We start from the raw sequence: 13,797 nt of genomic DNA on the forward strand, positions 1-13,797 counted from the left end.
TATATAAGGTTTTTATAAGGTGCTGGGTTTTTTTGGTAAGCTTATAACAGTGGCATTATATCCAAGTAATCTGTTTTGATCTCTGTGGACAATGATCTTAAAAGCATATTCTCAGAATTAGGTTTGGGGTGGTAACCCAAGTGTTAATACACTGTTAGTGAGAATCTTTGTTTTCAAAAAAGAATACAGAGACAAAACTAAGTTTATGTAGGGATTTGTTTGAAGTATAATGTTTTTAGAATTTAAGAGATGAATTCAGTCATTTACAGCCTGAATTTCCTTTTATGGCTCTCATAGGTGCCATGCCACTAAGTGAAATCACTGGAACTAAAATTGAAACAAAATATCTCATGCATACCAGGATCAGTATTTCCAAAAATTATTTTAAATGACGCAATTATATATTTTTTTTTTATAGAGGCAAATTTAAATAGTAACTGTATGTGTACATTAGGGCATAGCTTTACAGTTGGCTTAACCCAATTTAAGACTAGTCTACTGAAAAGATGGACCTCTGGCTTCACCCTTCATATCATTCCTAGTTCTAACTGGAAAATAATATTGAAGGGGTATTTATTGTATTTAAAATTAGGAAATAGAGAATTACAGGAACACTAAGGGCAGTGTTGAGGTTTTTCTTATGGGTTTTATTTTTTAGTAATGAATATAAAAATTCATTACTGGTCTTTATATGTTTCTTCCCAGGTTGAGCATGTGCTTCCTCTTCTGAAGCGAGGAATTGGTATCCATCATGGTGGTCTACTTCCTATCTTAAAAGAAACCATAGAAATTCTTTTCTCTGAGGGCCTAATAAAGGTATATATTGCATGTCCATATTTAGGTTTTTCTCTGTTGTGAATACACAGTCAGTCGGTAATCCTGAAAAACCAAGAAGTATGTCTTATCTCAGAATGTACGCTATTACACTGGAGATCTGCTCTTTGACTGAAAAAGGTGAAAGACTCGCTGCACATGCCAAACTGCAAAATGCTCTGTGTTTTGAATGTGATTCTATGCAGGAAGCGTAAGGCTTAGTACTTACTGAAAACTTTTTTTTGAACATTATGTAGACCAGTAAGTAAGCAATTTTAAAAAGAGCTATACACATACAAAGGGAAAGGGTCCATACTGGGTTCTACAAATGCACACAGCACCTCTGGAAGCCTGTAGCTGTCCCAGTGGCACAGGTTACTTGGTGTAATTTGTTGCAGCTCCCTTCCCTTGAGAAATGCAAATATTTGCATAAATGGTTCCATCTTTATCTGAGAAAACAATTCTTGAAGCTGTTTTTTGTTTTTTTTTTTCTCTATAAGAAAAAGTTTGTAGTCTTTAATACTTTGCCTTAGATGTCTTATGTTACTGCACAATTACAGCTCTAGTTTTAAGTGTGCTAAATTTTATTCCTAAGTATTTAAACTTACAATGTCTAACCAACATTTTCTTCAACTGTTTTATGATGTATTTTGCTCCTATAAATGACTGTAGATATTTAGCAAGCTGTTGGTTGGTTGCCCTATGGGACATACCTTCAGAAAAATCCAACCTTAGATGAAAGTTGTGGGGGCTTTTGGGTAGCTAACTGATATTTTCTTCTTGTAAACTTTGAGTGTGGAAATTAACTATTACTTTTCATTAATATAATTTGCACCTCCGTGTGTTGTCTTTTGGAGTTTTTCACATGGACCCATCTAAGCAGTTGTCATGTTTTCCCAGAAGAAATAAGGCAAGGGGGAAAGAATGTTTTCGGTCCAGTTTTTAAATATTTAATGCACCTATGTTCCTATGGTGACTGTACATAAGTAGTAAAATGTGGAGAGGTTTTGTGTAGCTGGCTATTTGCATGTTTGCTTAAGAGCCTTTGTTTTTTCTTGCTTAACTTTAGTCTGTCTATTTAGGCCTTATTTGCAACGGAGACTTTTGCTATGGGAATTAATATGCCAGCCAGGACTGTACTATTTACGAGTGCCAGCAAATTTGATGGAAAAGATTTCCGATGGGTAAGTGAAAAACAGGTTCTGTAGAATAACTGAATTGCATTATTTAAACCTTATTAACATTAAATTTACTCTTGACGTATCCAATGTCGTAGAAAATATTATTTTCTTTAAAAAATCTTTCTTTGTTCAATAATCCATTTATAATTAAGTGTACATATTCCTGAAGACAAGATTCCTCAGGTTATGCATGAGATTATTTGTTTTAATAGATGCAGCAAAAGGGCATCAAATAGAGTTTAGTGTTGGACATTGGATTAGACTAAGACTTCTGCACAATTTGTCCAAAACTGTGAGACCCAAGTATTTTCTTCTGTGTCAGAGCAATGTGGAGACTAAGTGGGCTCAGTGTCATCATTAATGATCACTAAATTTAGGTTTTGACAGCCACAACGAAAGATCATTTACATCAGGAGTAGTGATTGTTCTGTTGTAGCAGGGTATTTTGGGTAGCCCACAGAAAGACAGAAATGTGCGGAGGGAGAGACAGGTTCTTAAACAGCTGCAAAACAAATAATTTGAAAGTTTTCAACATTAAAACTGGGTATGTGATTCCATGTAAATAGTAATAAGGGTGTACAATTCATCACAGCAAAACTTTATAAATAAGGGTCATTGTTCATCTTTCAGAGGGGGAAATTGTGATAAACAGGATGAGTGACTTGACGTGCATTATGAAGTAAATGTCTCTTCAATCTTAGTTTGGGCTGTTCAGTGTCATGATTCATTCTGTCTGATTGCACGTCCTTAAGATACGTGGGAGAATTAGCTACCTTTGAGGTATCAGATATGTGGAACTCCTGCTTTTAAAATGATTTAACACAGTTTCCTTAAGAAGCTTTTGAGATCTGACTTAAAGTGAAACTCAGGAAATTGTTGGGAATGCAAGTTCCACAGATGACCAAAAAACCTGTTTTATAACTTACTGAGACATAGGGAACCAGGTATAGCTGGCTCTTGTCCATATCCTGGTTCTTTATACCCTCTTCAGTTTCACAGTTAGTAGGCATAGAAATACTGCTCTTGCTAGGTATCAGTATTTTAATGTTACATTTGAATCATTTGAACGAAATACATTATTTGAAGATGGTGAAAATGTGTTATCAATATATTGAAGATGTATTGTATTTTAATAATCTCCACCATGCCCAGCAACCTTCCATCACATAAGACATTAGTAAAACGTTTTTTATGCTTATTAAAATGATGCACTGTGTTATGGAAATCACTGTAGCTATGGGAGCATTAGTTAACTTATGCTGCTGATAGACACTGTTCATAGTCATGGATTTATATCTTAGTAGCTTAGTGATCAATTGTGAGTAATGAATTCAATCTGTGAAAAGTTCATGTCTTACCAAAGGAGAGTTATGTAATTTTTATACATCATGGTCATTTGCTGTGTAACTGTAAATAGCATTTTATATGTTCTTGCTATTTTTCTAATGTTTGTTAAATTTTTTCCTTTTCTCATTTTATCCTAGATATCCTCAGGTGAATACATTCAAATGTCAGGTCGTGCAGGACGCCGAGGTATGGATGACAGAGGAATAGTAATTCTTATGGTGGATGAAAAAATGAGTCCAACAATTGGCAAGCAGCTTTTGAAGGTAGGAGTGAAGTTAACTGTTGGTTTTTTTTTTTTCCTCGCCACTAAGGTTATTCTTTTTTGAGTAATGTGACATGTAAAATTATACACCTAGAACAAAAAGTATATAGATCGTGCAGGTAGGAGATAAGAAATTAGGAGATGAGAAATCCTAAACAGAGTATAGGTTTTCATTTTCATTAAAGCGGGAGTTTCTATTGTGAAACAAAACGAAAAGACTAGTATCCTTCTCTGTATAAAAGGGATCTTGAGTAGGAGAGGTAGAACTATATTCTGTTTTCTAGTGATATCACTACTATTGCAGTATTCTGTTCACAGAATCATAGAATCGTTTAGGTTGGAAAAGACCTTTAAGATCATCGAGTCCAACCGTCAACCCAACACCACCATGCCCACTAAACCATGTCCTGAAGTGCCACATCTGCACATTTTTTGAACACCTCCAGGGATGGTGGCACCACCACTTCCCTGGGCAGCCTGTTCCAATGCCTGACAACTCTTCCAGTGAAGAAATTTCTTCTAATATCCAACCTAAACCTACCCTGGCACAACTTGAGGCCATTTCCTCTCACCCTATCACTAGTTACTTGATAGAAGAGACCAGTACCCACCTCACTACAACCTGCTTTCAGGTAGTTGTAGAGAGTGATAAGCTGTCCCCTCAGCCTCATTTTCTGCAGACTAAACAACCCCAGTTCCCTCAGCCGCTCCTCATAAGACTTGTGCTCCAGGCCCCTCACCAACTTGGTTGCCCTTCTCTGGACACACTCCAGCACCTCCATGTCTTTCCCATAGTGAGGGGCCCAAAACTGAACACAGGACTCGAGGTGCGGCCTCACCAGTGCCCAGTACAGGGGAACAATCACCTCCCTGCTCCTCCTGGCCACACTATTTCTGACGCAGGCCAAGATGCTTTGGCCGCCTTGGCCACCTGGGCACACTGCTGGCTCATATTCAGCCAGCTGTTGACCAGCACCCCCAGGTCTTTTTCTGCTGGGCAGCTTTCCAGCCACTCTTCCCCAAGCCTGTAGCGCTGCATGGGGTTGTTGTGACCAAAGTGCAGGACCTGGCACTTAGCCTTGTTGAACGTCATAGAGTTGGCTTTGGCCCATCAATCCAGCCTGTCCAGATCCCTCTGTAGACCCTACCCTTGAGCAGATCAACACTCCTGCCCAACTTGGTGTCACCTGCAAGCTTGCTGAAGGTGCACTCAATCCCCTCATCCAAATCATTGTTAAAGTTATTAAACAGAACTGGGCCCAACACCAAGCCCTGGGGAACACCACTTGTGACTGGCCGCCAGCTGGATTTAACTCCATGCACCACAACCCTCTGGGCTTGTCCAGCCAGCCAGTTTTTTACCCAGCGAAAAGTACACTTGTCTAAGCCATGAGCCGCCAGCTTCTCAAGGCGTATGCTGCAGGAGACAGTGTCAAAGGCCTTACTAAAGTCCAGGTCGACAACATCCACAGCCTTTCCCTCATCCACTAGGTGGGTCACCTGGTCATAGAAGGAGATCAGGTCGGTCAAGCAGAACTGGCCTTTCATGAACCCATGCTGGTTGGGCCTGATCCCCTGCTTGTCCTACACATGCCGTGTGAGCGCTCTCAGGATGAACTGTTCCATAATCTTCCCCGGTACCGTGGTCAGGCTGACAGGCCTGTAGTTTCCTGGATCCTCCTTCCGACCCTTCTTGTAAATGGGTGTCACGCTGGCAAGCCTCCAGCTGTCTGGGACCTCCCCTGTTGACTAGGATTGCTGATAGATGATGGAGAGTGGCTTGGCAAGCCCCTCCACAAGCTCCCTCAGTACTCTCGGATGGGTCCCATCTGGTCCCATAGACTTGTGAGTGTCCAGGTGGTGTAACAGGTCGTTAACTATTTCCTCCTGGATTGTGGGGGGTGTATACTGTTTTCTGTCCCTGTCTTCCAGCTCAGGGGGCTGAGTAGCCTGAGGATAACTGGTCTCCCTATTAACGACTGAGGCAAAGAAGGCGTTAAGTACCTCAGCCTTTTCCTCATCTTTGGTGGCAATGTTTGTTTCTTGCTGACCACAGTCAGTTCAAGGATATTGCTGAATTAGAAAAAGTTTGCTGAGCTTTCACAAGAAGTATTAAAGGCTTGGTTCTGCAGTGAAATAAAACTTTGATAATGGACTTTTCAGTGTAATAGACAAACTGGACAAAGTCATGCAAAAAATGAGATACTTATAAGTAAGAAGAGTGAGATAGCTGTCAGTGAGCTAAAATTATCTGTGGGAAAATTGATAGCACTTGTAGGAAACTTTGAGGTTTGGAAATTAAGAGGTTTTAAAAACCACTCTTGTGGTTCAGATGGGCATTAGATTATAGGGCTTCCCCAAACTGTAATGGAAGTTGTTACAGATTATTACAATAATACTCTCTTGCTTTATAATTTGAATGTGAAACATTGCACTCATTACACTTCTATTTAAATTCTATGGCAAAAATCACCATAATGAAGCATAATATTCTGTTGTGTGTGTTGCCTATCTTAGGCTGCTTATGTTAATTGTGCACACATGTTAAAATTGAAAACTTGAGGAGTTACTCTGCAAGCTATTTGGGAGCTTGCAGCTTTGGTACAAATAGCAGGTCATTTGTGTTAAAAGGGCACTTACAGTATTATTCAAGTTTGTATAAATTGTGGGAATCATCTTAAGTTGGCACCAGGGTTTGTTAATAAAAAGCATGTATTTGTTGTAAAAAAAAAAAATCAGATGCTAGTATTTCTCTATTTTGTGCAGACAAATTAAGAACGAGGGGAAAAATATGTACATGGCTGCTGTTATGCAGATGTGGATTCTTTGTTGTGTATCTTGCTCTGTCAGTGCTACCTGTTAATTCATAATAAATGTGGACATCAGATCACTGTTATACACAGGTGGTGTTTACCTTCTTAAAGTCAGAATTTTGACAAATGCTACATTATGGCTAACTAACCAGAAATTAGTAAAATAAGAAATTTCAAAAATACTGGAATTCATTCATGTGTAGTAGCATTAGGTTTTGAATTTATTTCTTAGTCTTGATTCAGTTTGTGTTTTCTCAATGGAATGGGCATACATTTATTTGTTTATATTCACACTTAATGCATGTGTACATACTCTGAGATGTATGAAGACTAAGTATTTTTAAATGGATTTTTATGAGTTTTTAAGACTATTTAAAAAAACAGATGTAATTTTGTGGCATGCTTATGTAAATAAAGGCTTTATAGCTTTGTACTTCCACAGCTGAAAAATAAAACAGCCAAGATACAAAATGAGAGAAGAAAAAACCCTGCTTATATCTAGCATTAATTTTGTGTACTTGTAATCTGTAGTTTATAAAGAATATCCCCCAAAACTTAATTTATATGAAATAATTGTAAATAGCATAAGAAAAATTGGTATCTCATAAAGTCTGAAGATAAATAATTAAGATGACTCTATAAGCTCAACCATTCAGAAGGTGTTTAAGTTTGTAAGTTCAGTAGTTTGAGAACTACACAACTCAATCTTCATGAATTAAGATGAAAAAAGGAAATGGTAGATAATTTAGATTTTTTTTATACTATCTACATTTTTGTCTAGATTTTAAGTAAATAATAAAGAATATATCCTTTATTGAAACTATAAGCCCTTTGATTTTTATTTTTTTTTCTTTTTAATTGTAAGGAAACAAAAGGGAAAGATAATGGCAACTTTTTTGCTTTGTATATTTATTATCTCTTGGTTCTTCTCCACTGATCTAAGTAAATTCATGTATTTCATTAATTTTTCACACTACTTCACTTCTGAGCAAGGACTGAATTTAACATTTCTTTGAAAAAGATCAGAAGAGACTATAATGGAGGTATTGATGCGTCTGTAACTATTCAGCCAATTGCTGAAAAGGCAGTAGAAGTAATCTTTTATGAGATGAGCAGTAAAACATAAAAAATACTTCTTATTTTCCTTTTTAAATACAAAATACGTAGAGGAAATTTTGTCTCAAAACAGGCCAAGAATGTATACAGATTAACATTTCTTCAATATTCGCATTTTGTATTCATCGTTAAGTGTGTCTGAATTAGGTTTTACTTACTGATTGACAAAGTTTGTCTGCAGTAAGATCACGATCATGTCTTGCAGTGCGGTTTTGTTGCCACGTCAAGTACTGTGGCTTTGCTCCAGGATAAGCTAAAGATTTATAGGGAAAACTTCAGAAGAAATAAATTAGCCATGTTGAGAATGATTGGACATTTACATAGGACATTTTTGTCATAGCTATTCAACCCTCATGCATGTCTAATCCAAGCCATTTCCTGAATACTAGAGCAAAGCATCTAGGAGTAATGTGATCAGCTGCCTAACACGGCGATCAGTGAAGTGAGAACTTTGAGTATATTTCAGTACCAGCAGCATTGCTGCAGCTGTGCTGTTTGGCTGTGGAACTGTTGATTGCGGCATTGTGTACAGTACTTCAGACTTAAATTCAAAGTTCAAATCTTAGGTGGAGTTTTTACAAGAGATATTTGTAAATGTTTCTTAAACTCAGTAGTGTACATTTGGCTTCTGCAGTGTAACTAGATTTTTTCATTTATCCTTAGCACTTATTTGACCACTGAATATTTAGTAAACTGGTGATTTGCGCAAATCTATAAAACTAAATGTTTACAATACTGTTGGATAGCTTTCTCAAGCCAGTAAATGATAGTTTTACATTTGCATAATACTAAGAAATATTTGATGGGAATTTTTTTATTGTTGTTTCCTTAATTAAAATCTTTAGCTACGTTGTGTTAGTTTAGTTAGGAAGTGGAAACCTTTCCCTGACGCTAGATGGCCTTTGAAACCAGAGCAGCATTTCTCTGGTTGGAATTTGGCCATGTTACTAGCACGTATTCCTACAGAGGTGAGCGGTGGTAATCTGTTATGTCTCTAAAAGACAAAAACTTCAGGTTAATTACATTACAGAAAATGATTGTATAATGAAGGAAAATGTGCTACTCTAAGTAGGTTTTTGAGCCTTGAATTTGAGTGTATCAGTTCTTTGCATCTGCTTACTCCTTCACAGGAGAAGTTAGGTGGACTGAAAAATCAAAAGAAAACATTCATCTAGCCAGATAAAACATACAGTATTATGTTTTTCTTGTCATTTTTGTATGGAACATAAAGTGCCCCGATGCCAAGCTGTAGGAGATATTCCACTGGCTACATCTGGCCCCTTGGCAGGGCCTTCATTTATAGTTGGCAGTACTGTGCTTATTTGGCCTGTATGCTGCTATTAGAAATCCATCTTGTCTTTTTGTATTTTATTTTGACTCTTAGATTGTTTTATTGTACTAGGCAAATGACCAGGATAGCAATTCAGACAGCTTAATACTTTTCTTTTTAACTTTCTGCCTGTTTGCACAGCTTTCTCATATGACTACTGTGCAGCTGTAAGAAACTTTCTGAGTTTTGAAAGGACAAATCATTGTTCCCTTATAATTGAGGCAGCATCGTTAGGTATTTTGTATTTTAATCATCTACTGTGTATCACATATGGCTGTTCCTTTCAGACTCCCAAGTACAAAGAGAATTCTATTTAGTGTGAAAATCAATATTTACATAAAAATAAATAAATTTATGCTGATAGGGAATAAATGTAAGATGGGAAATGATGAGGAGGTGCTGAGAAGCTTCATTTGCTAGAGGACGAAGTTTCTGGAACAGGAGCTATCTGATAGAATTGCTGGAAGTTAGTACTTTTACATAAGCATAACTATCTGTCTGCAAAAGGAATTAATAACAGGCCTTGGGCACCGGTGTAGTTTTGCGTGGATTTCTAACATAGAAAGTGTAACAAGCAACTAAATGCTTGCCTGGGTTGTGAGAAATGACATAGTTGTGTAATACTATAAAAAACTGTGATAAATTAGAATTCAGGAAAAGCAGTGGTTAACATGCAGAAAAAAAATACTGTTTTATGCAGAAGTAGTTCACTTAATCTTTGACTGTGAGGTTGCTTCTTCCTTCTTTTGGCTTGTCTGGTATTGACTAGGTAGGCCATGGGTCTGCTCCTGTATTGGTCTTTCTGTGTTTTAAAATAAATATGGGTGTGTATGCTCTTGAATTTGGTTGAAAAACAGTAAAACTTTAAAAATTACCTAATGTAAAAGTATAGATTCTGTTATTTCAGTGGTTGGGTGTTTGGGTGCTTTTTTTGTTGTTGTTACTGTTAGATAAATTTAGGACAGTCCAAAACTGTTGTTAGTCTTTGTTACTCTTTGAAATACCCATATAGATTAACATCATACTCTTGAAATTATTAGTGTGTTTTTTTTCAAATTATCTCCTTTGACTAATACATGGACAACACTTCTGGTGAATGGGAAATTTTTTTCAGGTGGTAAGAATTATTCTGTTACATTGAGTTCTCATTTTGCATTTACAAACTGTACTGAGTTTTTACTGTGTGATCAGGCAAGAAGCATGGGAGGAGGGCATCAACAGAGGTCATTTGCAAATGGAATGCTTAGCACTGTCTGAAGTAAGGAAGCGGAGGTTGTTAGGTATGCATGGCTTGCCACAGAAGGCAAGACAATCTCTATCAGGAAGTTCAAGCAAGGTACAATCAGATGCAGGCTAGAGCGTAGCAGTTGTTAAGTGCAGTGTCTGGAAAAATTGCAGCACAAGCTTCTTTGCAAGAGGATATCCTGATACAATGTCTATGATTAATGTTTTCTTGTACAAAATGTGGTGGCCTGTATTGAAATTGGTATGGAATGATACAGCTTACTACTTCACTTTTATGATAAAGACTCTGCAGAATCTTTAGTACTGCTGGTTGTCCACCCCTTTTAAGACCATACTGTGTGCAGATTTGCCATTTACTTTTCCCCAGATGCTTTAAAGATGTTTCTAGAGAAGCAAACTGGTATTTCAGTTCATTTCCCATAACTTGTGAGTGAGTAGTAAATAACAGTTTTCCATTTAATCTTGTTTGGGACTATGCACAAGACAGCAGGTGAAGCCTTCTAGTGAGACTGTCTTCCATCAGCATTCAGTCCTGCAAATATCAGCTTAGCATGCCAGCTTAATTATACTGTTGTACTTTGGTTTGACTTAAAGCTTACTCATATGGGGAAAAAAAAAAAAAAAAGCCTCAGGATTTGAGAAATTTACCAAAGCCTAGTTTGGGAGAGAAATACACTTCAGCTGGAGGCTGGTGCTAACACTTGTTGGAAAAGCTGTTGCAAAATCTAAAGAAATAGATTGTCATTAGTGGTTTGAGGACACTATAATGTTCTTTCTAATTTAAAGTTGTGACATAGATGAGAATCTCAATAAAACAAACATTTTTGGATGCTTTATCAAAATTAAGGTAAAAAAATATTAATGTAGAATTTTTATTTTTGTTGTAAACTGCCAAATTTTCTTGTTCTTCTTAAGTTTGCACTGCAGAAATTTTCCAGGCTTCAGTTCAGGAAGGTACTTAACTTCTAACCTTAATTCAAAATCTGCTTAAAGTCAACGAGATTTCAGTGTGAAATCATGGAGAGAGTTCAACTGTTTTAAGGGAAACAGATATTCAAATGCCATCGTGAACAAGCTCACAATTTTGTAGGTAGTTATGCAAGCCAGGAGATAGAAGAGACAAGCAAATAGTTCTTCCTAACATTTGCAACCAAAATGTGGGAAGATGGGGTGCACCAGATGGCATATAAAATGGTTAGTCACTCTTTAATTTTACCTACTGGCTTTTCCAGAGCCGATAGGACTAAGCAGACTGGTATTATTAATTAATTGTGGTTGCTGCTTGTTAATACCACAAGTTACTTGAAGTTTTATTAGGTCAGTCTGTGGATAGCAGTTCCCCCCTCAGCTGACAGATTTTTGGGAACTTTTCTTTTACTTTGGTAAACTCATCACTGCAAATGTAAATGCATTTTGACTGATTAAGCTAGATTTTTTTTCTTTCTTCTTATTCTTAAAAGGTAAATGTGAGGTGAAAAGAAGACAAAGTTCCTTTTTAAAATTTATTTCTATATTAACTCTTTGTAGAAGCATATAGTCTGTGCTAGGGCACGCATTTCCTTTAACTTAAAACATACTGTGTATTTACTGAACTTGTAAATTGTCACATCATTGACCTGATACCTGTATTAGCAAATCTGAAACCAATGAGTGTTGAGGATCTCAGCTAGCTTCTGAGTGGAGATACAGATATCATTTGGTTTTTTCCATTTCAGCTTTCTTTGAGTTCATCCAACTTAGAAGGAGCAAAATTATTCTCTCAAACATATCCAAATACAGTTGTAGTGTTACGAGGCCAGTTCAGATCCAAAGAATCATTGCACAGTATGGGGTTGAACACATGTTAAAATTACCTTTCTGCCCACCATCTGTTTGTGTTCTGTGGAGAGCAATTCATGTAGCAATGCTATGATCCTGGGGGAGGTCTGGGGAGGGCAAATTTTTAAATTTTTAAGTTAAAGTACAGTATTTGTGTTGTATAAAATATTTGTAGTTTTGAGAGTTTAAATACTCCCTTGTTAAATTGGGATGCCTTGGTACAAGTGGGTTTTTCCTATATTTTTCTGTGTTCACTACAGTAAGAAGACAAAAGGCTTAGGGGAGGAACAGAACTTGAGTTGCTAGCCTGAAGTAAAACTAAGGATAGTTACAATGGTAGGAGCTACTGTATTAGAGAGGGTAAATGACTGAAAAGTTCAAGTCATTCAGAACTAACTTCAGACGGTGGTAGTTGCATGTGAGAGAAATGGAGATACATTTTTTTTCCTTTTAAGTCTCTTATTACAGCTGGAGCATTTGTGGATCCCAAGCTTGAGGTATTTTCATCGGCAAAGGCTGCTAAAGCAGTCTTTTGCCACCCACAGTGGCTTCTATTTGTGTTGGTGCAACTGTTTTGGGGGCAAAGCAGTGAGCCAAATGGGTAATATATTTGTGCTTAAAATAGCTGCTTACCATTGTCTGTTAAAAATAACCCTGCAGAAGGGGTTTTTATCGGTTTTGCAGTCATGCTAATGTAGCTCAGGATAATCCTGTTATCAGTATAACTACACAGTCATTTGATATTTCTGAGAGAGATCTGATTATTCATGTAGTACCTATATCATTGATATATGGGAAATATGTGTGTTGTTAATATTTCACTAAAGTTATTTCTGTGTCTTAACAGGTGTATCAAGCAGTCACTTTTTTTTTAATGATGTTTTTCATAGAAATTCATAATGGCTACTGTCACAGACAGCTAAGTGTACTTATTTCCCCCATACAGGGGAAAAAACTGAGACCTTTTAAATATCATCACTGTGTTCTGTTCTTTGCTGGTTTTGTAAAGTGGTTCTTTGTTGCCTTTTTGGAAACTCATTCATTCAGCTTATTTCTGGAAACGCTGATAAGCAAATGAAACTGTCAGTGGACCAAATGCCTTAAAATATGTCCTGTACTGTATCTGATTTCTGTCACGAAAGATACTTTATTGTTGCTTTGCAAGTTGCCTCTTCCATCTTTGTTAGCTTGTAATGTCCCTGTGAGTTAGTTTCAGACAGTGTTTGCCATCTTATGTTCCCTTTGAAAATTCTGTACACGGTTTCTGTGAGAGGCTGGATTGCTGAAAGTTAGGTGCAAAATTTGCTCCTCTCTCTGCATGGGAAAAGTTTTGAAAATGTAAATATTTTTCTCCCACTATAAGAGAGAACAGAGAGAGTAACCCTTAACCAAATGTACGTCTTGCTCAACAGTGCGTGCCATAATGCAGCACTGATAGCTCTCACATCTCTGGTTAGACAAGGCTTCCAAGTCTTAACAGTAATAAAAAAACAGTGAAAAAACCCTGTGAATATCAATTCCAGACACTAATCTTACTCTTCCCCAATCTTTATATCTTTTTAGTTTATGTGGGCAAGAAATGGTAGGACTAGTAAATGTCGAATGCCCTGTTGGATGATTTGACTCTCTTAAGAAGAGACTCTGTTCTGAAACTGTTGGCAGTTAAACGGGGCACAGTGTATAGTGGCTATAACTTTCAGATAGTTCTTGACTAAATTATTCCTGTAGTGAATTGTTTATGGTCATGTTCTTGATTTTTAACATTATCAGCTTAAACCAATCATTCTTTTGCAACCCAAATCTTGGAAAACTTGAAGGGATGCGACTAATAAGTTGGCTTAAAATTTCTCGAGAAGCAAAGTGGTTGCAAGC

General features: G+C 37.0%; 1 protein-coding gene across 1 annotated transcript in view; it reads left to right on the plus strand.

The window, feature by feature from the left end:
* The window catches only part of MTREX (Mtr4 exosome RNA helicase), a 51,465-nt gene that overhangs the window by 13,560 nt on the left and 24,108 nt on the right, over positions 1–13,797 (plus strand). Inside the window, exons 13-15 of the mRNA XM_069775979.1 lie at positions 706–816; positions 1,896–1,997; positions 3,479–3,604. Coding sequence (XP_069632080.1) covers positions 706–816; positions 1,896–1,997; positions 3,479–3,604 — 339 coding nt within the window. The remainder of the gene's footprint in view (positions 1–705; positions 817–1,895; positions 1,998–3,478; positions 3,605–13,797) is intronic.

The sequence above is a fragment of the Haliaeetus albicilla genome, chromosome Z (assembly GCF_947461875.1).
Source record: "Haliaeetus albicilla chromosome Z, bHalAlb1.1, whole genome shotgun sequence".
NCBI classification, from domain to species: Eukaryota; Metazoa; Chordata; class Aves; order Accipitriformes; family Accipitridae; genus Haliaeetus; species Haliaeetus albicilla.